The sequence below is a fragment of the Perissodus microlepis genome, chromosome 6, assembly GCF_051167445.1.
Source record: "Perissodus microlepis isolate ML-2025 ecotype Zambia chromosome 6, ASM5116744v1, whole genome shotgun sequence".
Classification (NCBI taxonomy): Eukaryota; Metazoa; Chordata; class Actinopteri; order Cichliformes; family Cichlidae; genus Perissodus; species Perissodus microlepis.
The window spans coordinates 36,900,962-36,928,668 of NC_140466.1; the positions used below are offsets into that span (position 1 = coordinate 36,900,962).

Here is a 27,707-nt window from a genome sequence, read left to right on the forward strand (position 1 = left end):
CCTTCCTCCTCTCCAACAGGAAAGCTGTAAAGCCTTCACTGTTTTTTTAACTGGAAATTGCAAACAAAAGCAGCACACTGTGACAATTTTTAAACCTCTGGTTTGTTAGAAATTTGGACCGACTCAGTTTTTAAATCAATAAAAGCAAACTATGTGTTTTGACAGCGTGCTTTAGAAACAGCGGCCACAAGCTGAATTAGTCAGGGTTCTTTTTAACAAGGCTGGTAATCATATTTTAGTGCAACTATTTTCAGTTGACAAAACCTTAAAGAGTAAATGTCATTTACTTTGTGTTGATTGGCTTCTTTGACCAAACAGTCCTGAAAAAACTCTAATCTGCCTCTAATCTGTGGAGCTTTCCTTTGGCTGAATTAGCAGACGTGCTCTCATCAGGCTGTCAGCACACAGAACTGAGAGACGTTCAGTCTTTTTAATGGCTCAACAATTATTCCCTCTAAAGGGGTACTGCAGCAATTTCATATTCCACTTAAATGGGTGAAATTCAGTCAGCAGAGGCTGACATATCCTGACTTTAAACTATGTCAACACAGGAGGCATAACATAAGCAGCACAATAGCTGCTCTACACAGTATGGAGGTGCTGGCTTCACTCAGAGCCTCATTCACAATGATTTTATTTATGTGCGTGAAATGGAAGAAAATACACTAAAAGTACAAACACACCTTTCTGGCCACCAAAATGTGCAATACAAATGAAACACAAACTGCCTTCTAAGCAGAAAGCTGAACTGATTAAAACAGAAGCATGTCTGTTCCATCGGAGATCAGATAGACGACTGAAAACCATGCATGAAATATTTCTCTGCAGAACAGCCATGCATCCCTAGTCTGGATCACGCCCAAATGCCGAATCCTAAATTTCCCATTATGCAGCTTGATAGGCTTTTCTATAACATAAAGCAAGTTCTGCTTATTTCAAACAAAATTGCCAGAGACCCCCTTAAAGACACCAGTTTTACTCCAACAAAAGCTATTGTTGTATATATTCATGGCGTATTTCAGGATAAAATCTCGACAGCAAGATAATGTAAGACCTGAGCCATTTTTTTCCCTTTGTTGCTGAAAACTTAAAAAAAAATCCAAAAAATCTCTAAAATCCAGATATTTTGAAAACCCTTGTGTAATGTTTCAGTTTCCATCTCTCAAGTATTTAAAATACCCAAAACAAATATGAAGGCATACTGTGAGTGAAGGCAGTGAGTTGGTTGTTACTCATCAGGCAATCATCTCACCAGTGTGATAAACTGGTAAACCTTCAACCCCACACTCATGTTTTCCCTTTATTAAGCACAAACACAAAAACACACAAAAAGACAAAAAGATTTAAGAGAAAGTAATAAGAGTAAGTAAAACAGTCAGCCGGTATTCAAAGCACAGTAGAAGAAGGTTTTTGTTCAGGCACTCGATTAAGTAACTGTGTCTCATTTTTCATAAGCAGTGTTGATTCTCTCACTTGTTGAACAACTGTTAAAGAGCCCTGGATTGCTCTCGCCCTATTTTCTCATTATAGTGGTGATTATGGTAATGGGCTTGTTTGTGTTTGTGCCGTACATAAGGACAGTCTAAGCGCAAGTGTGTGCGTGTTTGTGTGAAAGAGTGTGAGAAGTAAATACTGTAGAACTAATGAAATTATAGACACTGATTATGTCTCCATTCCTCACACATGTGTGTGAATTAAGTGTCCGTTTCTCTCTATACAGACTCAGGCAATGCCTCTTGAAAGAGAGAGAAAATATTAAAATGTACATGCAGCTCAAGACACCAAGAATAACAACAACAATGGATTCCTGGTGTAAATGAAACAGTCAGAGAGCCTCAGTAAAAAAGAAAGAAAGAAAGAAAACTGTCCTCAAAAATGGCATTTCACTGTTAAAATAACCCATTTAAAAGGCATCGAGTCCTCAGACTATTAGAAATCCCACCTAAAACGGAATTCACGTTATTTCATTCCATCCTTTTGCATAAAAAATTAACTGTCTGAATTTTGCTGATGTTCTTTGTCTTTATGTTTACATTTTGATGAATGATCCTTTTAAGAATATAATAAATAAACCACAGCACTCCCAATTTATAGCTACCACTTGAAGTGAGACTCATGGTGGATTGATGTGTGTGACGTAACTACTAATAGATTATAATTAAAGGTTAATCATAGGCTATTAATTTTAATATTCAGTAATTATTTTATTTAATTGATCATAATTTGGGGTTTAATAAGAGAAAGTGCTGCTGAAGCTGTGGAAGGAAAAGAATTAACCATTAAAGACACAATAGTCTCTAGTAAGGACTAATCAGACACAATGTGCTGTTTACACTGCTGACAAAAATAACTGAAGAAAATGAATAAATGTGACTTTGGACATTTTGACATCTTTGATGCAGCTGTGTTTGCAAACAAGCCTAAAGGAAAGACTTCTTAAACAGCTGGAAGCAACTTATATATCAGCTGCAGTTCAAGGTGACTCTTGTTCATTTAACCTGTTACAGTGTTTTTTAAATGCAGTCACTTTTCAGTTTCTACCTAATAATTTTAAGATTAATCAATGCGGAAAAGCCTAACATGCAAGAAAAGAAAAGGAGAACCTTGTTTGAAATGATGCTGAAATGTGCAGAAAGTCATATTTCTAGCCTCTCTCCTGTGTACAGAATGTGTACACAAAATATATTTTTTTAGGGTTTGAATTATTTCAATCACTATTTTAAACTGAAGAAGAGTCAAATTTGATTAGTAAGACTAATTTCCTAGTGTTAGCGTATCTTTGCACAAAGTCGGGGAATAACATGAAAGAGCAGAATAGCTTTGTCTATAAAATATCAAACTTTCAGTTAAATAAAATTTATGCGGTAATCATAAAGAATTATATGAGAACTTAAGAATCACTCACTGCCCACTGGAAATTAGCTTAGCCAATAATAATAATAATAATAATAAGTCAATTAAGCTACTTAGCTTAATCTGGCTTTAGCATCATACTTGGCACAGATGTGGACATGGCACCAAAACGTAAAACTATTTCTTAGCGTATTATTATTTATTTTAGTGATCTTAGATAATCTAGTGAGAATTAAGAGTTGAAATGCTTTGTTTTTAAATCAAACAAATAAAAAAAAACCCCCCAAAGAAAACAGTTTAATGTTCCTGTGACTATTAATTTTAATTCAAGACCTCACATTCTCCTTTTATAATGTTCCAACCAGCTCTAAAAGCTATGGCAGATAGCATGTAACCTGATTCTCTCTTTAAGTCCATAAACTGTCTCAAAGCTCCATTATTAGAGATCGTTTGACTTTTTCTGAAATATGTGAATTCTGTTTTAGGGTGGATTTAGATGGCACCCTCATTAATAATTAATACTCATCACAGTGAACCAATGATTTCAGTCATACCCACATTAGAAAGCGTAACTTTGCTAATGCTGAGAGACAGTCATTCGTGTTAATATCACATGGCAACTTTTAAAGTTGAGGTTTTAAGGTGCATTTTAAAGGGTTTCATTATCCTCTTTGTTTTCTAAGACTGTGAAGGAACATGGGATCATTCAGTTAAATACAATACACGACAAAGTTAAAAGATTCTCTATGAACATAGTCACAACATTTTTGTCTGAAATAATACAGTGAATAAGACTGAAGATTATTCCAGTGGAAACCCAGCCCACGTCATCCCCTAATAACCGCATATGTTTGACAGTTTCTGTTTGGATCCCAAAGCCAATTAAAAGGTGTAAGATGCCTCCATCACTTCAGCTCTTTTAGATGTCGCTGTCAAACTGGTCAGCAGGGAAGACATCGGCCCCCAAACCACATCCCAAATTAATTGCACACTGGAACATTCACGTAACTGACACTTAACTCCATTACACGTTGAATACCCCAACCCCCACCCACAACAGTACGACTACATTCACACACACATATATATAGCACATCTACACCACCAGTCTGATTACATAGATGGCCACTGATTCCCAGCAGGTATGATACACATAAAGTATGTGCTACTTACTTTTTTCGTTTGTTGGGGGGGTAGGATACACAAACTGTAAACATCAGATGAGACTCCAAAGTGACATCAATAATTAAGGGTTGTGAAGAGTAAAAAAGAAAAGTGCATAAAGCACATTACAATATGTTTTACCTTGCTGGAAAACCTTGGCCTATGTGAAGATTTGCACTGCAAAAATACACAATGTTTTTGGTTCATGGATTTTGACATAAATTTAAATTACATTTTGACATTTAAAAAAAGAGGCATAATCTTAATGCTGTTTCTTAGAAAATGGCTCAAATTTCACGCAGAAAAAGGTCCACATAGTTCTCCCACGAAACCCTTCAAGTCATTTGAGCCTCCTTCATCAGATGGCCCTCCCTTTCACCTACAAAGCCTTTCTTTCCTGACAGAGCAGGAAGCTCCTCAACTCCAAATATAAAAGCCGGTGGAAGGAAAATCTTGCTTTCAAACAGAAATTGCATGCTATTATCAAATTGCACCTCCAAAACAGAAATTGCACTCATTATTGCAGCCTGTGACAATGCAGGCACTCCCATTCTCCTCACTATTAATCCCCATCCTCCACCCTCCCAGCTTCCTCTCTGATAATAAGCCACTGATTCGGGATCAGCTGCAGCCGCTTGGCACTGTGTGTTTGGCACTGAGGAAGATGTTCCTGCTGTTCTGTAATCAGACTGAGCTGTAACGGCACTGAGTGAAAAGGACCACCAAACGCTGCTCACATCGTCTCTAACCAAGGCCCTCCTGACATCTCTCTGACTCAAACTGAACAATCTATTCACCTTAGAGCACCAATAAGAGGTCAGAAAAAAAACACGCATTTTAAAGGGAAGGTAGGAAACCCAGAAAGTACTGATCTGGTGAGCTGATGTTCAAAACAAGTGCTGATATGAAAATAAACATTCCTTTCATTGATTTATTTCAGATTTAGTGGTAAGTAAGAATGAAGCCTGTTGGCACCTTTTTGAATAGTTTTCCCTTATATTTAATTTGACTAAAAACAGGCAATCCATTGTTGTGTAAGTTTCCTTAGAGCTGACCTATGTGGACAGCTCTCAAGCAGTAACTCATTTCTCTTTGTAATTGTAAATTTCATTTATACAAACAGTATCTGAAACTGTAAGCTTTGTTTATATTTTTGCAGTGTCAGCTGACCTCTGCTACACTGTCTCAAGCAATTAAGTAAATAACAGCGTTCCACTTATTCATGGTCTGTATTTTGACTCTAATTAGAATCACATGGCAGAATTCTTTGAAACTGCTCATTAGAATCTGAGACCTATAAAATAAAGTTTTTAGACATTTTGTTCTAAACGTATATGAATTACTTCATTTCCATGTGAAAGCATGTCAGTGCTGCTGAAACACTAATTCAAGTGACTAGAATTGAGTACTGAATCTACTGTGGCTTTTGTTCCTGGTTGGCAAAATATGAGAAGTCACTTTTAAATGAATAATCTCTTATTAAATCAAATATGTTTGTATTTTTTATGTTAGTAATGAAAATGTGCCTGTCCCCTGTTTGTTGGTTGTCTGCTGTGTAATGCAATAAAGTTACTTTTTACCACATTTACGTCCTTTGTCATAGCCATGGTCTGTAGTGCTCTGCTGAATATTTGAAGACAAAACAGCTCTAACACAAGTTTTACATCAATAAATTTGAATAAAACTGTGATTAAAAGTTAAAAATGTAATCTTTGGTTTTAAACCAGTTATGACTTTTATATTTGTTAGGCTCGAGAATTCACCAGTAAAAATAAACATTAAATCAAATCAGATTCATTTGTTTTACTTTTGTTTATCTACTATTTGTTAATAGTTAATTTATTCAGAAATATAAAGTCTCACTATTTTTTTTGTGCACTTTCACTTTGAAACATAAAAATTGACTTCTTTATTAAACTCAATTTAGGTCACTTTAAACCCACATGTCAGATATTCTTTTGACATGAAACTCACCAAATCAGTGTTTACTGGAAAACGTCCACATGCACTTCTGTGTTTTGTCAGATTAACTGACCCTGAAACAGATTTAGCACCAGTGTGTGAACTGAACATTAAATCTGCGTTTGGCTCAGCAGATCCTGATTCAGTGGCTGTGTTGACAAAACTTAAGGGAGCCATTCATTTCTTCTCTGCGCATACTGCATGTTACGTGAATGAGAGATAGAACAGACGTATAAGAATAAAATCCTAAAAACTAACTTACCAGTCCAACAAAAAGTGGATGAGAAGGAACCAAAGAGTAATAAAATTAAAGGAAAAATTAAACAGCTCAAACCAAGGGGGAAGTGTTGGGAGGATGATTCTGGTACTGGGGCACTGTGGGTGATGTAGTCCACGTCACATGGCCAGAGCTCGGGCCTTGGCAGCTGCCGCCTGCGCCCTCTGCACAGCTCCCTGGCTGTTCTCTCTCTTCATCAGCTGGCTGGTCTCAAACAGACCCTCGTGGGTGCCTCCTCCTCCTCCGGGGCCTCCGTCCACAAACGCCAGCACTCCTGCACCACACAAAATTCTCATCATGCATTTTATCAAAGCAAACAGGTACGGAGGAAACTGACTAACAGCCATACTCGAGACACAACTCACTTCATCAAACAAGTGACACATGGCCAGAAGTGTCAGATCTGGCTGCCTTTATGGACTGTTTTGAATTTTCTGTCTCTGAAAATAACTGTCTGCTTTAGCAGGAAATGTAATTGCTGCCTGGATTAATGTTCACTGGCAGCGTGTCATGTTCTTATGCTTCACAGAAGTCAGAAGGAGGGGGTTCAGGGGGTGGATGGTCCATGTACACAGCACAGACTTTGACTCTGAAGGCTGCTTTCGCATCTTTGGGACAAGTTGCCTGGCAACTACTGGGGAGTCCAGCAGGTTATTTGTAGCCTGTCACATAACAGCCCCTAAAATGACAGACTGTCATCTTTACTCTTGAGCTTTGTACAGATTTAACAAACAAGAAACAAAGTGTTAGCTTTGGCTTGAAATAATGTGGTAGAAAGTTGTTTTTTTGTTACCTTTGCACGAGGCCAGGAGAGCAGTGTTTATGCTAAGCTAAGCTAACCAACTACTGGCTTCATCCAACGAGCAAGAGATTAAATCAGTTTAGTTCCCAACATGTTAAAATATTGCCTCAGTGTTTAGGAGATCACATGACAAAAACAACAAAAGTGGATACGATACCAAAAAATTGCTAACAAAATTTAAAACAGCAAAGAAAACGCATTAAAAGCACAAATAAGTTAATACACAAAGGGGTATAAAAATGCCAGGTGACACAGGATGCTGATCAAATGAATTTATTCAAGAAATGTCCGCTTTCCCTCCTTCTTCATATTTTAAATGTTCTTCCTTACATTACTTGTGCCTGACTAAAATAAAACAATCACACCAACACAATAATTTTGAAAAAAAAAATGAAAACTTGTATATCATTTGTATTGTAGTTCATTCATTCAAAAGTCTTTAAATTTGCTTAGTAAGCATGTTCATTTAACTGTTATACAACCTTACATCTGTTCAGCTTCTCGTTAACGCAAACATCGAATCAGCCTATCACTGAGCATCAGACACCGAGCGACAGAATGGGGAAGAAATGTGATTAAAGTGACTTTGAATGTGGCACAGTTGTTGATGACACAAAGAATTAAAGGAGTTCTGAAGGCAAAAAGGGTTCCAATTGGCAAGGTGTACCTAATAACATATCCAGTGAATGTATATCATGTAGTCAAAATATCTAAACTTTATTCTCAACCCTTTTTTTTTTGCCAGTGTTGGGGGGTGGGGGGTGTTCAGGGTAGCTGAAGACCTTTTGTATTGTGGCAGAGCACCCCACCCACCCATATGGAAAAGATATATATAAATCTTATAAAGTTTGTATCTGTCTTGTGTGAAACTTGTATGAAAAGCATATAAGAGTGAAAACGGATATAAGATCCCTTGAAAAATTATATAATGAAACTTGTATGTTTTGGATACTTACTAAAACAATATATGAAAGTAATGAGAAAGTGGCCACTTTCATGAGTAAATCATGTAAGCCTTATATGATTTACTCATGAAAGTGGCCACTTTCATGAGTAATCACATATAAGTTTTTACTATTTCTTTTCCATATGGGCAAGTATCTGATGTATCATGTTAAGCTGTTAGAACTCAGCAGTGTAGCCAGGAGTTTGAGCAGTCACATGACCTTTGCTCTTTGAATTGGTTTAAGGCTGGTTAGGAACAGGAAAATATGTGACACTGATGTTTGGTGTGCTACTTACACCAAACACAGTATAGAACTGCTACTCAGACTCACAACAACTAAGTTCTGGTCCTAAATGTGGCTATAAGAAACCATGGCAATAACTTCAAGTTAATTTTACATTAACTTTTAAATTTTAAGTTAATTTCTTCATTTGAAAAAATACATCATCACCTCAGCTGAGAGTTGGGAACTCGGGATAATAACAATCAACAAAAAAATTACATTTAAACCACCGCTCGAACCAGCTCTGATTTCTGGTCTTCAACTGTCAGGAAACTGAAGGAATCTTTATGTTCCATCTCTTTTTTTACAAGCACAAAGAAATCACCACTTGTCACACTGACACACTGATCCGCCCTCTCCACACAACAGCCTTCAAATAAAAAAATGTGTTGATTACCTACAGAGACTCTGTGCCCAGACACACGGTAGCTTCAGACCAGACAATTAGCACGTTTCACTGTTTAATATAATTAAAAACACTTGAAGTAGTTGGAATCACAGACAGATAAACCACTGAGACTGGAGGGTTAGTTGAAAACATACATCTGAATTACTACCTTAATTTAATAACTTAAACAATTAAAAAAAAGCATAAACATTAAAGTCCAGCAAGCAACACAAGCCAAAGGTTTCCAAATTTAGATACTTTTAAGCTTTTCAAAAATTTTTTTTCATAGACAGCATTGCAATAAAGCAGGCTTCCCTTTTAACTCACATAACACTGAATAATTCCTCCAAATGAAATCCAAATTACCTGATACATCATATTTAAAGGTAATAATAGAGTATGCAAAAACTAAGATGCTGGCAATGTCAATCTCATCCAAAATCTCTAAATAATCTAATAGTGAGTATCAGAATATAAGGTCTTACCATAGCCATCCACACAGCCACTTTTAAATTCGCCCTCAAACTTCATGCCATCAAAGCGAGTGAAGACGCCGACACCTTGAAACTTCCCCTGCACAAATTCTCCTTCATACCTAAAAAACATTCACATAAAAATGCATTTACATGAAAGACAGGGGCAAATTCCAGGACTGCAATAACAGCACTGCAGAAGAGAAAAGGAACAAGTAGGTGAGTAAGGAAGGACATTTTTTTTAAAGTATGATTTTAAACTTACAAAAAATACAAAAGCTTTATTGACTCACTAATTCTGTCCTTGAACATTTAAATTATGAGTGGTACAAAAGCACAAAAAGCTTTTGGACTAAAATGTAAAGCTGCACTAAAGTACTAAAGCTTTCCGTAAGCCTGCCATCTAAAGTTCATAGAGGCAGCGGAAAAATGTCGTTTTTCAGGGTTTCTTTTAAGAATTTAAAATATGAAATGTTTTTTTTTTGTGGTTTTTAAAAAACCAAATGTTGGAATCTCAACATTTCTTCCTATGGCAAAAAGAATGTTTTGATTAGAAATTACAACCAAAATAACTCCAGAGAAAAGAAATATGTGAAAGAACACAACAAAATCATGTAGGAAGCAATATGGATCTGTCACTATTGCCTGATGGTGTTGGGTGTAAGGCATTGGAAAGTGATTAGGGATAAGGAGACAGCATTAAATGCTTTTTAAAAAATAAAAAACTATAATATGTAACATAAAGGATTAGTTTTACATTTCAGGTAATCAGTTATTCATGCAGTAACCTTTTTCCAATAGGCAGCTTGTTACTTCATTTCTCTTTGCCTTTTGCTGTTATGAAAAAATAAATAAATAAATACAAAGATAAATCAAGACTTTTGCTTTTGTCTCTGTTTATCTCCTTGGTACACAGCTAGCTAGCAAGAGCAGAAAGTACAGCTAAAAAGAAAGCTAGTTTATTTTTCCCTATAGATTGAAGTAAATTCAATAATGTACAGCAATCTACACACTCATTTCTCTCTATGGGAAATAGAACTAACACGAACAAGCCAAATGCAGTTGCTACATAATGTAATCTGAAGACATGTGAAAGACTTCAAAATTAATGGTTGAATATACGACACCCCGAGGCAGCTGCTGTTGTCATTTGGCGCTATATAAATAAAAATGAACTGACTTCAATGACAAATTATACCATAACACAGACACAACCACCAAAATGTGAAAATATATATATTAGTGCTGTCGAAATTAACGCGTTAACGAAAATTAATCCGACATCAAGGTCAGCACGATTAAAATTTTTAACGCAATTAACGCATCTGCAGAATGACTCAGAATCCCCAAAAAGTTTCTGTCAATGCATTTCGGGCAGTTTGTCCAAGTAAAGTTGCCTTCGCACATGTGGAAATGGGCAGTTGATCTGGTAGTGACGGGCAGCTGAACCAATGAACTCAATATGGAAGATGATAAACGCACATTTGCCCTCTCGATGGGAAATTTGAGTATTAAAAAAGTAACAAGATGGAACAGTCGACCCACATAAAGTATTACGCACATTGTGCAAGAAGGAATTTTGTTTTCCCTGAGGCACTTCCAGGTTAAAATATCACATTGACACAAAGCTTACGTTAGTCGGGAATGCTGCTAGGACTTTGGCTAATGCGTCGCCCAGCTTGCGACAAACCACTCACGTAGCATCGGGGACTCAATAAATCTAGAGTTTTTTGTTTTTTAGTCTCATAAACAGACCAAGCGAAGTGTGATGTGGAGGACCCAAATGAGACAGATTAATCTTAATGAAAGGTGATTCGTTTATTAGGCTGATAATCCACCACCATAAAAGCTAAAAAAAAAAAAAACTAAAAACATCGAATTACATGAACTAATCCTGGAATGACAATAGGAGGTACAAGAAACTGGGAAATACACACAGGAGGGTGATCAGGGAGTGGAAACAGCTGGGAAACACAGCAGGGAAAAATCAGGCATAACAGGACAGGGAAGGCAATGCTGAACATGAAGCACAGGAGCCACGGGATTATCAAAGGAAACGAGGAAGCACAAACACTGAGAGACTAAGACACATGAGCTTGACACAGACAAAATATAACCTAAAATGGAGACACGACAGACTTGACATGGAAGATACTAAAAGACAAAATAGTAAGTAGACAGGAGGGGGACGATAAAGGGAACTAATAACATGGAAAACAATATGGGAATGAGAACAGCTCATAGACACAGCCAAACCAAAGCATATAAATAGAACCTAGGAACATAAACCATTTCTCATAACTCAAAACAATGAATAATTAACAATCCCAAAACTTGAAAACACGAAACACTGTGTCAAAGAACCAGAATCATGACATCTAACATCTAAAAACATCTTATTGAAATGAAAATGGTTGGTGAAATCAAATTGCCCTTACAAAAGCCCTGCTGACACAAACTAATAATGATATTGGTTATAATTTACATACATATATATTGAAGATGCAAACAAAGCGAAAACAAGTAAGGCTTGACAATTACGATTTAACTGCAGTTTTTATGTTAGATGTCAGATATTTTTCATCTTTTTTTAATAACTGATTGCAAACCTTTTTACGACATATAGTCTGTTACTACTAACCCAGCCTGTTTAACTAAACCAGACAGTATTTCAGTGAAGGAGCCAGAATCAGATCCATGCTGTATTGTAGTCACTGCTGTACAATAAGCTTAGCATGAATCTAAGTGCAGAGTGTCAGCCTTTTTAACACACAGCATGAACACAATTACTTCAGTGTCAAACAGGCACAAATTAACAAAAGGCTGAACTGTGAGAGAGCAAAGTAGGGTTAAAAAAATCAGCAGGATAAGAGGGATGACAATAAAAAGCTGCATGTGAAATCCGTCTCTAACAGTCTCTTGAGCGTTTTTCCTCTGCATTGTTTCTTTAAAGTAATTGCAACGTAGTGCGCAAAACACTGGCAGTGCAACAGGAGATTTGCTCCTTTTTCAAACAACACTGGGCTTCTAATTAAACTTATTGTAGCTTCTGTGAATTCAAGCTGAGTACAAAGTTCATCTGAACTAAAAGGCTTCTCAGAACTCGACAGGCAGTAACTGAAAAGATATATGTTCTCTTTATTATTCACGTAACCTTTAAATATTATTCACTTAGCCTGAAATACATGTTTTAGTGTTTCCAAAGAACTTTGAAGGATTAATCAGTTGTTTTTTGTCCAAACAAAAATACAACAGATGGCATTGAACAGGCAATACTTTGCTTCTTTATCCTATGCCGTGCTCTACTTGAACACTTCACCTTCTCTTGAATTAACTGAATCTTTATTGGGCTGACATCTTTTTTTATAAATATCTTGGGTGACAAAGCCAACAGAGAGATACAGATAAAATTCATGTATGAGGAATAAATAAAAGGAAGCAGCCAACAATAAAATACTCAACATATTGAGGCCATGAAAGCACTCAAGGTATTCTGAGGTTAAAAACTTTTTTCTTTCTGGTTTTTCTTTTTCAACTGCACAGGTCATTGTGCTACAGTCTGCTTTGTATTTTTTTTCTCCGCTTATTTCTCTTTTTTTCGAGACTGGGAAACTAAATGTTCAAATTGTGCACTGACTTATTTCATTGTATGTAAGGACACAAAAAAGACTGACCCCTTCAGCATTAATTTTAGTGTCTGAATTTTACAATTTGTGTTGGTGATAAAAGGTATGTGAAGGATAATTTGCAAACAGTCCACAGATCCTTATTAATAAAAAAACACCTCCTTACATACTCTAATTTTAGATGAATTGTTATTCAATCTGCAGTAATTTATATTATTCAGTATATATATATACTGAATAATATAAAAAAAATATATATATATATATACTTTTTCCACACTAAACTGTTCTACAAGGTGTGTGAATGTACAGCAAACGTAGGGGAGGTCCCAGTTGTATCAATAGATTTAATTTGGCAATACAATGTTTGTAATGAAAATAAACAATGCGTGTAGGGCGGGTGTGCTTGACTCAGTGGCGTGCCAAGATGAACGATCTCCTCACTTTGTTATGTCTGCCTTTGGGCCTTCTTCAAAGAAAGAAAAATAAATATCTTTGTTGTTTATTGTACCCATGTCCTGTAACTGACTTTTGAAAACTCCTAAAACAACACAAATGTTTGCAGATTTCTTGATATTGTCCTCTGTAGGATGGAGAGCGAGACAGGTAACATAGTACAGAGTAGGTCTGCACTAGAATATCTTCTCATTGATTTTTCACCTCAGCTTTTGTGTGTGACAGTCGTTTCCTCACAGCAGTGGTCATCATGCTTCATTTAGCTGCATTGTTCTCGATGTCTTTATGATTGGATATTTTTAATCAACAGAAGCAGAGAGAGAAACAAAATCTATCCTTCTTTCAGCTCTGTGCAGAAGCTTTTTCAGTCACATGTACCACCAAAGTTAGACTGTTGAGATACTGTTGTACTCTTCTACTGTTGTATAACTTTCTCACATTGATTATTTCGTATGGAAATAAAGCTGAAAACCAGCACAAGCATTATGTACATTATTTACATGACAGAAGCAATGAAGGAACAAATCAGACACGTTTCATTCAGGAGGAGGCTGGGGTTGTATCTCCTGTATGACATACTTATTTGCAGGTTTAAAATTTTCAGGTGCAGAGTTTCAAGGTTTAACAACCAGAGTGTGCAAAAAGTGACTGACAAACCTGGAGCCGTCAGGAAAGACCAGCACCCCACAACCATTGAAGAGGCCATTTTCAAACTGTCCAGTGTAGCACGTCCCATCGCTGAAGGTCAACTGACCCAGGCCATGACGGAGACCTGCAAGAGGATAAAAATCACCTCACCAATCAATTCCAGAAAAATAAAAATCTAAGACACGAGCAGAGAGGTTTTTGGGTTTTTTTTTGTTTTTTTTTACAAAATCACATAAACCACACAAAAAAACCTCCAAACAAAAAAAAATCAACAGCTAAAAGTATTTGAAATGCCCACTGATTACTACACACTTTTGCACACATTTCCCCCCTTACATCTCCTACTTGAAGTTAAATATACTAATAAGACGCTCTCAGGATTAACTCTTTGCACCACCAGGAGGCTCATGGTCATGAGCTATGGTATTAGCTTTGTTGAAAAAGAACCAAACAGGGCTCATGGATGCCCTCTTCCAACCTCACAACTAAAATGCATTTAGGAAGGCTTCACTAAGCATCTATGAATTAAAACAGAATGGAAAACTGAAAGCTTTTTCATAAACGAGTGAGTTTGTTGGTCTTCTAAGAGCTTCCGATTTATTTATGAATGAATGCTACAATGTATGAAATGGCATACAAACCTTCAGGCCATGCTTCCTTCCTCAAGGATAGAAAACAAAATCGGTGTGAAAGGATGTTACTAAGAGGTCACAGACACAGATATTGAAAGGTCCTTTTATCCCTGAAAACAGGACAATTAAGGGCTCATACCACCTATATGAGCTGATTGTATCGCGTGTGTTTATATCATCCTGAATTCTCTCTTATAATTGAGAGAAGATGACATTTCTTTAACTAAAGAAATGAATAAGTGGAACCATGACAGACAGGATTAAAGGAAAAGCATGACCATGAACTTTCACCGTGGAACAAAAAAAGCATAGTTTCACTCATATCTTCACAGTTCTGGCTGTTAAACATAGTGGCCTTAACAGGATATTGGTTCATTTGTAAAACACTGGTCTGCACAGATATAAGCTTGACTTCTGCACATGAAGACCCAGGTCAAGACGAATGTTTTGTTTCCTCTAAAGAAAGACCTAAATTAAATTTCATATTTTCAAATGAGTAGACATAGATATTTAACATTTTCTATCACACATTCCACAATAATCTGTTCTTGAATGAAAATAAGCGGTGATGGGAAATGGGGGACCTCATGACCTGGCACATGGATGCTGTCCTGATACCTGTAGCTAGAATTTCTCAGTGTTGTGTTTGTCTGCTCAAATATTGTTCAAATATTGTTGCAAAGAATCCATATCAAACTTCAAAAATTGCTGCCCTAATGTAATATGGTTTTATGCATATCCTTATGTATGAATTTTAAATATAAGATTTATATAAGATTTTTACATTTACACCTGCTTCAAATTTCTTTTTTAAATGCAAAAACATTTTGTGGCGATCGTGGCTCAAGAGTTGGGAGTTCGTCTTGTAATCGGAAGGTTGCCGGTTCGAGCCCCGGCTCCGACAGTCTCGGTCGTTGTGTCCTTGGGCAAGACACTTCACCCGTTGCCTACTGGTGGTGGTCAGAGGGCCCGGTGGCGCCAGTGTTCAGCAGCCTCGCCTCTGTCAGTGCGCCCCAGGGTGGCTGTGGCTACAATGTAGCTGCCATCACCAGTGTGTGAATGGGTGGATGACTGGATGTGTAAAGCACTTTGGGGTCCTTAGGGACTAGTAAAGCGCTATACAAATACAGGCCATTTACCATTCACTGATTTTCTCTGCTGTGTGTAAAAAGAGGAAGATTTTGGAAGGTTAAACATCATTGCCTTGTTGCACATAGTTAATCTCATCCAAATATGGTCACTTCTCAAAGAAAAAAAAAAAACAAAAAAACAAAAAAATGCCCCAAATGCACTGAACCTTGAAAAGAGAGTCCAGAAACCAAATGGTAATCTCATAGTGGCTGTGCCCATCTTTTAGATCTATGGCATTTACTTTAAATCCAAAAGTTAATGAAAGAAATTAGATTGATAGTCATGTCTAATAACTGTCTGTCTATACACTAATCAAAACACTATGTATCCAATTTGTTTAAATAAATGCAACAACAAAAATGTACTTCATTTTTTTTCCTAAATTAAAATGCTGAGGCAGCATCTCAGCAAATAGTACTGCATTTGTTCACAACTACTGTTTTAAAACTGTTTATAGAATAACATGAAACTCCTCTGATTTTTTGGCACAGTCGCTGCTTTATATTCACTGTTTTCTTTAATTATTTATGCACTTGGTCTGAATTATCTTACACAAAACAAAAATATGTATTAAAAGCATTCAGACCCTTTGCACTATGCAACACTGAAAACTCAAAACCTGACTGGTACCTGTATAGTTTTCAGTAGAAGTCACTGAGTGAAGAAAAGAGAGAGAGAGAGCGAGAGAGATGGCAGATGTGTTATTATACTTTAATTAGATTTTGGAGTTAGCAGATTGGGAGATTCATAATTGGTGCGAGCAGACAAAAAGGTGAGCTGCTAGCTTTCATTTTTCACCTCTTAAAATGTTCCCTGAGAGGTGAGACCCAATTTTCCCTCTAATTCTCAGACTAATTTCCAGCATCAGGAGGATGGCAGTCGATGAAGAAATGGAGGGAAAAGGAGTGAGCATTTCTCCCTGCCAACCTCTATTAGCAAGCCCAGCGGGAATTAGCAGAATAACTGGATGTGAGGCACAGTTGGACACGGGCAGAGGAGGTCCCGGTATGCTCATGGCAGAGGAAGAGGATTTAATGGGAGCTCAAGTGGCAAGAAACTGGTGGAGTGGAGAGAAGAGTGGAAGATTGGGGGCTTCATATATTGAAGGGGAAACGAACTGTTGGCAGGGGTGGGGCTAGTGAGTGTTGTCCCTTACTCACAGCTCATGGGTAAATTAGGCAGTCCATCTGTCAGGCCTGCTTAAAGTGCTGCTCTCTGCCTAATCTTAGTAGGGTTTTCATGGGAGATTTGGCGGAAACTAAATCTGGAGCTCTGCATTCGATTTTCAAAGTCGCTCCAAAAGATCCAGAATCCATATATATATGCTGGTGTGTGTGTGCGTGTATTAGCTGGAGATCATAAAGCAAACAGTATGAATACAGAAGACGGCCAGCAGCAGTTTAAATCCAACTCTTCAGCCTCCATGAACCTTGACAAGCGAGTGAGACCCTGAGGCAGAAATTTCACAGACTAGCCGCTGAAATATAACAATCTGTTAGGTGTCAAAGAGGCTGCGGTGTGCCAACAGCAGCATCTCCCACCAAGAATTTCAACAGCTGTGTTATAGAATGAAATTGAGTGGTAGCAGTGTCAGTGTTTTGCTGACCACTATGAAGGTTTCTTTTCTTTTTCTTTTTTTTTAAATGAAGGTACAGATTATCAGCTGTGGCAAGGGACAGTAATTTCCTCTGTCTCCTCCAATTTGATCCCTCCAGACTCTAATCTGCTGTTCAGCTTCTTTGTAACGCCTTTCTCCAATCTTATGTTGGGTCATGGTCTCCAGCTAATTACGGTTTAGCTGAATTTGTCCGGCTTTTATGTCAATCAATAGCGGTAATGCATAGATGTTAAATGACCACATGGGCAAAGTACAGTAGTAAATGGCTTCTGGCTGTGCCTTGGCTGTTGTGTTGTGGATGCACCCAACCTACTTCCTGTAACCTGATAGCTCCCGGGCCTATGTTCAACCAGCGCACTGCTGAATTATTCATGTGACACCGTAGACCTCTGTCTGACACACACCTACATGTTTGTGTGCAAACAGTGACTTTGCATGCATGGACGCAGAGACAGGATGCGCAACGTGCATCAGTCTGTGTTTATGACAACACGGCGATCAAAACCCAATTGCATCCTATTGCACCAATTCAGCAGGGTTAATAGAAATTTTCGAGTTAAAATAAATAGAATGTGCAAAGTGTATATGAAGTGTGTTTATGTAACATTGGTAAAGGTACTATCTTCATCTGGCTTATGCTGAAGATAAGAACGAGATGCTTTGGGTATAGTAGAAATATCAATAAAAACAAGGTGCAAGGTAATATTTTACTACAGATAAGGGGTCGAAAGGTCAAGGGTGACCATTCCTGTTATATTTTGCAATATGTTTTTGAATCTGAAGCTAAAAAAGAATGTGGACCTTGTGACCATGACTACATGATTTTCATCACAATCTGTGTTGTAAATATTAACTTTAATATTAACTATGTTTTTAAAAGTGACCAGAAACTGAAGTGATTTAACACTCGAGAAGTTCTAAGAAGAACAAACTAGCTTGGGCAAAAATTAAATATTTTTTCAATTCTTGCCTTCCAGTAGAGTAGATTTTCAGGATTTACAGCTCAGATAATCCTTATTTATCCTATACTGGGCCTTGGTGCAGCCCTACATTTCATTCACTGTCTATTTATCTAAGCTGTTTTAGCTCCTCCCATTTAGACAACTTTATTCGCATTGGCTGGCACTCACAGATAGAAAGTTTCAACAGCAGCTAGATGGCCCTCCTGTGCTTACAGTTTGAGCTGAGTTGACCATATTAGGAATATCCTCTCTGTGACATCATATATATTAAATAGTAGAAAAAAATGTCTGAAATTGTAGTGTTTTTAGTTGTCTGGAGCCTGAGCTTTGGGCTCACACATTAATTATGGATGCAACTTTCTATAATGCAGTAATGTAACATATTGCTATACTAAATTCAGTAATTACATTACTACTTGCATTATAATGGTTCTTCAATTATCTGCACATTAGACAAATAGAAAAAAAGTCATAACACGTGCCTTTTTTCCCCTGCATGCTGGCGCTACAATCAACTAAATTTAGTTTCTGTGGTGGAAGAAGGAAAATTCATCTACAACGTATATAATCTCAAAAATGGACACCTGAATTTGTGTTACATGAAAAGACAAATGAAATGTGATAATAAAGAGCAAACTGCGCCCAGGACAGCTGCTAATAACAGGTCAGTTGCATAGACTGTGTGCCAAACCAGTGATTTTAAAGCTGAGTGGATGCTGACACCGGCCAAGGAGCCAGAGCCTGATCTTCAACAGGTAACCAAAGCAGAGCTGGCTTGTAGAATTGTAATCCTACAAACCTGTTTCCACAGTAGAAACAGCGATCTCTATGTTGATCTCTGCAGAAAGCTTTGCTTTCAACTTTGTGTTTGTACTTAAACATTAAAAGGAAGCTCTCGTTGATGTGTTACTCACTAGGATAGGGACATTTCTTCAAAGAAAGGAAAAATAATGTGTAATACATTAACTTATTTTGGTAACAAACCCCAAACCGTAGAAGAAGTAGAACTTTTTTTTTTCTTTTTGTTTTACAGAATCAGCTGCTGCTGCCCTCTTTTTGAAGATTCATATTGAATATATACTTAGATATACATGTAAATAAAATGTCTGGAAGAAATCCGAGCAGTTCTTGCCAACGCAGCGCTCTGTCTATTAGTGAACTAATTTTTTCTCACTTTGAAATGTCTGAGCTAAAAAAAAATTTTAATCCACCCCTGCTGTTTACTAAAACCCGAGCATATCAGTGCATCACAGCCAAAACCAGTTTAACAGTTTTTTGCTAATCATACGGAGAACATATGTTTCCTCCCGCAGCCTCATGCACACTTCAGTGCCAAACTTTTGTTCTTTGTTTAACCTTGCCCTAAAGGTTGTCTGACTGTTTTTGTTATAGTACAAGTGCTGGTTTAGGTAGTGTGATATCCTGTCTCAGCAGGCTCACTGGCACCAGATGGTCCATATGTGCATATGTGTGTAGATTACTTACTGACTTTAGCTTGACACCTTTTTCTGTGTTTTTTCCCCTATTAGATACAATCTGTTTGGGTGAGAGTGCAGGTTCATTTCAAAAGTACTTTTGCTGTTGTGACTCACTTACAGTACACCCACTTCTTTCCAGACTCTCCATTCTGACATGAAATCCCACATTAATTAAAAGCTGCTGGAGTTAACTTTCTTTTATCATATTTTACTGACATCCCTATTATCCATTTAAGCTAATAGGTATTCTCAGGGGGGGATTCAAACTGAAAACAACAATGCATTAGAACAACACATGGGGCTGTGGTGGTGGCGGTGGGGTGTTGTTTAAGAAGCCAGTGAGACGATAAAATGCAATCCAGGAAATCCAGCAGGAGTAACAGATTAATGCATTTATGAGCTTATTGAACACCCAAACTCAAGAAACACCTGCTCTGTAGCTACAAGTTTCATTTCTTCATCCATTACTGTAATGACTGTAAGGTAGTAGTACCCATTCTGGCGGGGCGATCGTGGCTCAAGAGTTGGCAGCTCGTCTTGTAATCGGAAGGTTGCCGGTTCGAGCCCCTGGTCGTTGTGTCCTTGGGCAAGACACTTCACCCGTTGCCTACTGGTGGTGGTCAGAGGGCCCGGTGGCGCCGGTAATCGGCTCTGTCAGTGCGCCTCAGGGCAGCCGTGGCTACAATGTAGCTTGCTGTCACCAGTGTGTGAATGTGTGGATGACTGAATGTAGTGTAAAGTGCTTTGGGGTCCTTAGGGACTAAGTAAATACAAATACAGGCCATTTACCATTCTGTGTTTATGTCACACTGGGAACTTTTTAGATGGACAGCTAGGGTGGTAGCCCAGATCAGCGAAGAGCAGATTATTTAGGATACAAGCCTGGAAAGGGAGTTTTTCTTTAAATAAGATACTCACGGGGCCTAGGTATGACTAAACTCAAATATGTGAGGAAAGGCATAAACAATTATGACACCTGAACTTGAAGCAGTTTCAGAAGAATCGGGGGTTGGATATTGTCTACTTTGCTCTTTTTCCCATGTAGCACACAGCATGAGATGGTTCACTTCAGTCGTGTTCTTGCTACTGAAAATACTGTTTTGACCAGGGGCGTGCGAGAGGCCTGACATATGATGCCCACTCAGAGGCTAAGAATTTACCTGAAAGCTATCTGGGCTTACTGTCACATGGCTATAAATCATGTGGACTTTGTATTAGGAGCATTCCAGGTACAAGTTTTGGGCTGCAGTTCATATGTGAACACACTTATACAGTACTGTAACTACGAAGGTAACACTATAAGGTTCAAAGTGCTGTAAGATTTTTAAACAAAAATTCAAAACTGAATATTTGATTTTAAAAACTTGCCACATTTGTAGATGCTGAAATATCACTGCAGATACTTAGCATGCTTGTAAACCATAAAAGTTGTGTTAACAGCATAATGCATTTCTTTCAGTTCTGGGTGCAGTTTTAACTTTACCATCAAGCTCTCGTACTTTTGTGCAATAAAAATAAAAATTATGTTCATATAGGTGGTGTAGACTGCACCAGCATTTTCCTCCTCTGGCACACGAACTAAAATCAGCTGATTGTAGAGCAAGTGCAAGTGGAACCGATAAACAAGATCGATAGGCAAGCAGACCAACAATTCCAAAGGAACTGAACTGGTTCTTTACAAGAACCAGTACTCATTCCCCATTCCTACCAGCATGGTGGTGGAGAGATGATGATTTGAGTTTGTTTTGCAGCTACACGACTTTTCAGTTGTTGACTCAAAATCCACACAATGATGTGACAGCCTCATAAAGTTATACAGAAAATGATTACCTCAAGTTATTGGTGGTAAGGGGAGTTCTATAAGCTACTGAATCATGGAGCGTACCTAAGGTTTCCTACACTGCTTCTGCATTATGGCTTAGTTTTTTACAGAAATGGTGTCACAGTAAAATATGGCATGTTTTGTAGTTCATTCACCTAAGAACCAGATGACTTTTATTATGTCCTGATATGTAAAATCTTAGAAATGAAAGAGGGGGTACTTTCTTTTTACCATGACTATAAATATCTAAAGAGGCTTAAACCTTTGTGCAGCACTGTGCCTCCACAGGACATCACTTAGACGGTAAAATGCTTCACAGTGGTAAGGCACAGGGGTTGGAAAGTTGCCCTGAACTGCTGAAGGCTCTGGATATTGTTGGGTTGTCATGGTTTCTTTGATGGTGCAGTGCTTTACAGTTTAAAAAGTGAACTGGAGGGAGTGCTCGATTATTTGGATGTCACACTGTTCAGCCTTTCTACAAGCACATGAATGCTGGAGTGGAGGCTCCAACTGATTATCAAACTAGAGACACATTTTCTTTCTTTCTTTCTTTCTTTCTTTCTTTCTTTCTTTCTTTCTTTCTTTCTTTCTTTCTGTTTTTTCTGTTTCCTTACCACCACAAGATTTTCACTTTTAAGTCGTGTGCTACTTTTTTCAACACGCTAGTTCTATAATTTACTTTTTTTTCTTGAATTACTATATTTTGAATTCTGTTCTTGTATTCTACCAACAAAATAAAGTTTCTATACATCCCACGGAAGTACTTTTGTAGCTTGCCATCACCAGTGTGTGAATGTGTGTGTGAATGGGTGGATGACTGGACATGTAAAGCGCTTTGGGGTCCTTAGGGACTAGTAAAGCGCTATATAAATACAGGCCATTTACCATTTACCATTTACTTTTGATGCTATTGTATATAAATATAATGTGATTTAACAAATAACACATGCATTTTAAGTTATTACCATAATTTTGATTTAGAAAATAGCATAGCATTCACATTAAAAAAATAATTACATTCATACCTTTATCATACATTGAGATGCATAAAATTTGCATCAGCCAATGTTAACAACCTCCTTAGGGACAGACAAGTGAAACCTGTGTAATTTAAACTTCTTGCATCTTCAGCCTGCTGTTCCCTTTGACATTCAGAAAAAAGGGTGTGAATGCATTTTTTAAAAACTGCTCTAAATTAAATAAATTCCGCTGTAAGAAAAATATGCTGTGAATCCTATAGAAATGGTGTGTGTGTGTGTGTGTGTGTGTGTGTGTGTGTGTGTGTGTGTGGGGGGGGGGGGGGGGGGGTGAAACAGGCAGTGCATGCAATAAAAGCCTCAAGCATCTTGCAACTGAAGGAATTTTACACTGAAGAATGGTCAAATATTTCAGCAAGCTGATGTCAGAGACTGATGTGCTATTATGCAAAACGCCTACAAGAAGTTATTTCTGCTAAAGGGAGCCAGATAAGCTTCTGAGGCTATAGGTGTACTTACTTTCCCCACAGAAGCATGTAACATCTGTTAATATTTTTATTGATTACAGTTTTTCTCAAATGTTAAAACACAAAAGCCAATCCTGTAACCCAAATGACCAGTAGTCTAAACACATTTACTAAATGTAGCCACCATATTCCAGTACCATAAACACATGTCACATGAAGACACAATTCACAAAACACAACCCTCTGTACTCATAAATCTAAACACATTTTTCCTTGCTAAAACACATGTTGCAAAACAACTCTGCTCATATTCTCAAATGAAAGCCCATGTGATGCAAAATGCTTGCCACAGTCACCAATCTTTGAACACAGGGAACACACCTGGCGTCAGTCACTACACACAACGACTCAAAATTGAAGACACCTGTTGCTAATGATGTGACCCCACCTATAAAAGCATAGTTTGGTGAAGATGCCAAACAATCACAATGGATGAAGGCATTCAAGCGTGCGGAAGGAGAAGAGCTGCAGGCCAAAGAGGAAGAGGGGTTGAGATCAGAGGAGGAAGAGGGGTTGAGATCAGAGGAGGAAGAGGTGAAGGCCTAATAAGAAGAGGAGTTCGGAGTAGAGGAGGAAGAGAAGGAGGCCAACAAGAGAGAGGAGAAGGTCCAGGTGGGAGAAGAAGACAACCTCGCACCATCATAACAGATGATATGCGAGCAACAGTAATTGATCATGTCATTGGTCATGGCATGACAATGGCTGAAGCGGGACGAAGAGTACATCCAAACCTGAGTAGGTTCACCGTGGCCACCATTATCAAGGCATTTAGACAACACAACAGGTATAGTACGCTATTGCTTTCTTTGTCACACTACAGTTTTACAGGCCTGTGAAAGTGGTCTGTTACTTTACATGTAGTTTTACATATAAATCAGTCAATTGACAACACATGTTTCTTTCTTTAGAGCTGAAAGGATGCCACATAGAGGTGGGAGGGTTGCCATATTCACAGCGGCACAAGAAACCCTCATTGCAGATATGGTCTGTGAGAACAACTGCATTAGACTCCGAGAGATCAGAGACAAAGTCATTGCAGATAATGTAAACTTTGAGAACATTGATGCTGTCAGTGTGTCCACAATAGACCGAGTTCTCCGGCGCCAACAGATGAGGATGAAACAGGTCTACAGGGTTCCCTTTGAGCGCAACTCTGCGCGACACATAGAACAACGTTACGAGTATGTGCAAGTACGTATACATCCATGTCCACAGTACAGTTAGTGGACATACTGTGTTGCTTAGTGGCCTACATTACTTCTGGACAATACTGTGCTACCTGATTGACCGTTCTGAACACCTGTACGCTTTTCCATGTTCACAGAGGATAATGCAGTTGGACGCGATGGCCAGACCCCATGAGTACCTCTTCCTGGATGAGGCTGGCTTCAACCTCTAGAAACGAAGGCGAAGAGGCCGTAACATCATTGGCCAAAGAGCCATCACTGAGGTTCCTGGCCAACGGGGGGGTAATATTACTCTTTGTGCAGCTATGGGTACGGAGGGGCTTGTCCACCGGCATGCTGTCCTTGGGTCTTACAACACCCAACGTCTCCTCACCTTCCTAGAGGAGCTAAAAGACATCCTCCTGGACCGTCAACAACACCATCCTAGGCTAGCACATCACATGTATGTGATCATTTGGGACAACGTCCGCTTCCACAAAACACACCAAATCAGAGTGGTTCACCACCAACAGTGACCACTTTTTAAACGTCTGTCTGCCACCCTACTCCCCTTTCCTGAACCCTATAGAGGAGTTCTTCTCATCATGGAGATGGAAGGTGTATGACAGACAGCCATACACAAGAGAGAACCTCGTACGGGCAATGGAGCTGGCCTGTGCTGACATCCCAGCGGAGGCCTTCCAGGGATGGATTCGCCATTCCAGGGCGTTTTTCCCGCGGTGCCTAGCAAGGGACAATATAGCCTGTGATGTGGATGAGGTGATGTGGCCCAATGCAGCTCGGCGACATGATGCCGCACAGTGACTGTGTGTAATACTGTAAAAAGACCGTGTAGACAATAAAAAAGACTTCACACCCTGATCATGTTTCCGAGAGTACTGTTGTGTGCGATAGATTCTGTTTTTGCATTGAGTTGTGTTACAGTAGTGTACGTACATGCAGGATGTTTTTATAGATTTATAGTCTTCATGTGAAACTCACAAATCTAAATGCCTAATCCTCTGCAGGGTTCTATGACGATCCGTTACTGTACAGTTTATAAAAATATGCATTGGCAGTTATGAACCAAAGAACCTTCTCACAAATTGAGCATTGTGTTTTCAATTGTTTTGCTGTAGTGTGTAATGCTGTGTATAGTGTTTACAGTTTTGACAGCTTCGAGCTGCTCTCTTGGTGTGGGAGTTTGAGTTTTGCAGTGGGAAGGTGTGGTTGTGTTTATGTAGCTTTAGAGAAGGGTGTTGTGTTTGGACATTGGGGGACCTGGTGGTAACGTTTGTGACATGTGTTTTAGCATTTGAGAAAAACTGTAAATGATTGAAAAAGGTAATGTTCCTCCTTTACCTGACAGCAGTGTTTCACTTAGAAACAAAAGCTAGCAATTTCCAAGGGATGTTTTCAAGATATCCACACATGGGAAAATTGGTCCCCTTGATTTTGGACTCTCTTAAAATTGATGGTAGTGATATCACTGTACAACTGTACAGTGTCTCGAATCAAGAAATGTCCCTGTGCTGGTAAGATGTCAGAATAGATGTCTGTTATTCTGAATAGGGCATAAGTCAAGCACGCCACATATGTTACTGCAGATTATGTATATAATTATTACGAGCATTATCATATTATTATTTGGTTCTTCCCCTGCCTGAGCATCAGTCTTAATCACATTATAACAACACTTGTGCTGTTCATGAAATGTAGTCAGTGGTGGAGGATGGGTGGGTGACTGAGCAGGTGGGTCTTGCCTTCTTTCCATTCCCCGTGGTACTCCTCGCCGTTGGAGTAAGTAAAGGATCCTCGTGTCAGGGTCATGGGTCCTGCTGCCACACATGACACAAAGAAACATTATCAGGAGCTTTGCAGCTGTAGTTTTGGCATTCTGATACACACTGAGCTGGGAGTTTATTAAATAATACTACCACCTCTCAGTCTATCATGGGTTAATTGCTAGCATTTGAATACTGCAGCCAGCCTGCAGGGCAATCAAACTCAGATTATGCAGGCAGGAAAACTACACATGCACAACTGCCCCCACTATTAGAAACCTGCTCAATGCTCAATCACTGCTGGCTAAAAATCTGTGGAAACCTTAACTTTACACTCCTATGTAAACCACCCGTATTAATCTGCTACCATAAGAGCCTTTCTTATTCTGGCATCATGTTTTCCATCAGACTTTGGAATTTGATTACAGGATTTACAGAAGTTAATTAGTTTTACTAAAATCTCACATTCTTTGAATGTCACGTATATCTTATATAGTTTCTAAAGTTGAGGCTGGGGTAAACCAGACCATCTTTTCTACACCATGTTTCTCTTTTTGGGACACACAGCTGTTTGAAAGCAGACAGTTTCTGCATGTTTTTCTTCAATCTATAACAACAAAAAAATATTTCTTGCACTTACCTGCCTTAAGGTTTTATAAGAAACAATGGTTGCAACTGGTTTTATAAGATCATACATGCCACAAGTGTTTTTCTCTCTATACATTATAAATATTTGGGGGTCAGGTGGTCACCATGTGGAAAGAGGTGTCCACTGTCTTCATCTCAAACAACTTGGTACAGGATGTTTCCTTAAATATGAGATTTCCGTGTGAGATGACAAAAGTGTTATTTTTGCTAAACATGTTTGATACATTAACTCACACTGCACATTTTGTGGCTTCTCTGCTTACACTGTGTGGGTCAACTGATGGTTACCGCTTAGAGATCTAAACTAAATGTAAGTTCCGAAATCCTGAACAAGACTATAGTTGTACAGTAGGCTAATTTGCTGTTAAAAGTGACCGGTTATATCACCTGTTATATTTTTGGATTTCTTTGCTGTGATAAGAGGTATTATTTGTCTACTGGTAGTGTTTAATATAGCTATATTATTATAACTCTAATTTTACTCAAACACTACTACACGGCTGTGTTTATTGTGGTTCTCAGTGGCATGCTATCTTCTTTTTGCTGCTTCAAAATGAGTATGTAGACAAACGGCCGCTGAAAGGAGCATCAAAGAAACATTTGGGCGACTCCATAAAAGAGAAAGCACCCAAGGTCCGTTTATTAAGCAAAACAGGCTAATTGTTCAATGCCAACAGGCAGCTGTCAGCAGACGGGAGGAGGTGTGCGTATCCCTCCATCTAATGTTGCCACAGTAACGGCGCCCTAATCCCTTTCATCCTGCCGGCATGACGCTGTCAGCCTCCAAAACACACACGCATTCACACGGTGAGCGGGCCTGGAGACAAAAAAAATAACATTTTTACCTGTTTTATTTAAGAGCAGCTCAGCCTCTTTTCTCTACATCGCTGAAAACAAGAGAGCAGTAGGAGGATAGCGACTATTTAGCCTTTTTTTCGTAGCTGTTTGTTTCCTGGTAGAGCTGCCTCAGCGTCGCTCTAAAGCACCGCTATACGATTGGCTACCTTTGTGTCACCTCGACTCAACGTGTCCTTTTATTGGTTGCTCTTCTGCTCCGGCCAGCCCTCAGCAGGAGACATCTTTG

General features: G+C 38.5%; 1 protein-coding gene across 2 annotated transcripts; it reads right to left on the bottom strand.

Moving 5' to 3' along the window:
• Positions 1 to 262: 262 nt before the first annotated feature.
• Positions 263 to 27,613, bottom strand: LOC146386135 (MORN repeat-containing protein 4-like). 2 transcript variants are annotated; one of them, XM_084932181.1, is made up of 5 exons: positions 27,469 to 27,613; positions 25,955 to 26,026; positions 13,888 to 14,002; positions 9,161 to 9,270; positions 263 to 6,530 (listed from the first exon to the last, which is right to left on the bottom strand). In XM_084932181.1, exons 2-5 carry the CDS (start codon positions 26,019 to 26,021, stop codon positions 6,376 to 6,378), a joined length of 447 nt encoding a protein of 148 aa, XP_084788307.1. In that variant the 5' UTR covers positions 26,022 to 26,026; positions 27,469 to 27,613; the 3' UTR covers positions 263 to 6,375. The 2 variants fall into 2 exon arrangements, with proteins under 2 accessions (XP_084788307.1, XP_084788306.1); XM_084932180.1 differs by having other exon boundaries at positions 25,955 to 26,029.
• Between the last annotated feature and the right edge of the window lie 94 nt (positions 27,614 to 27,707).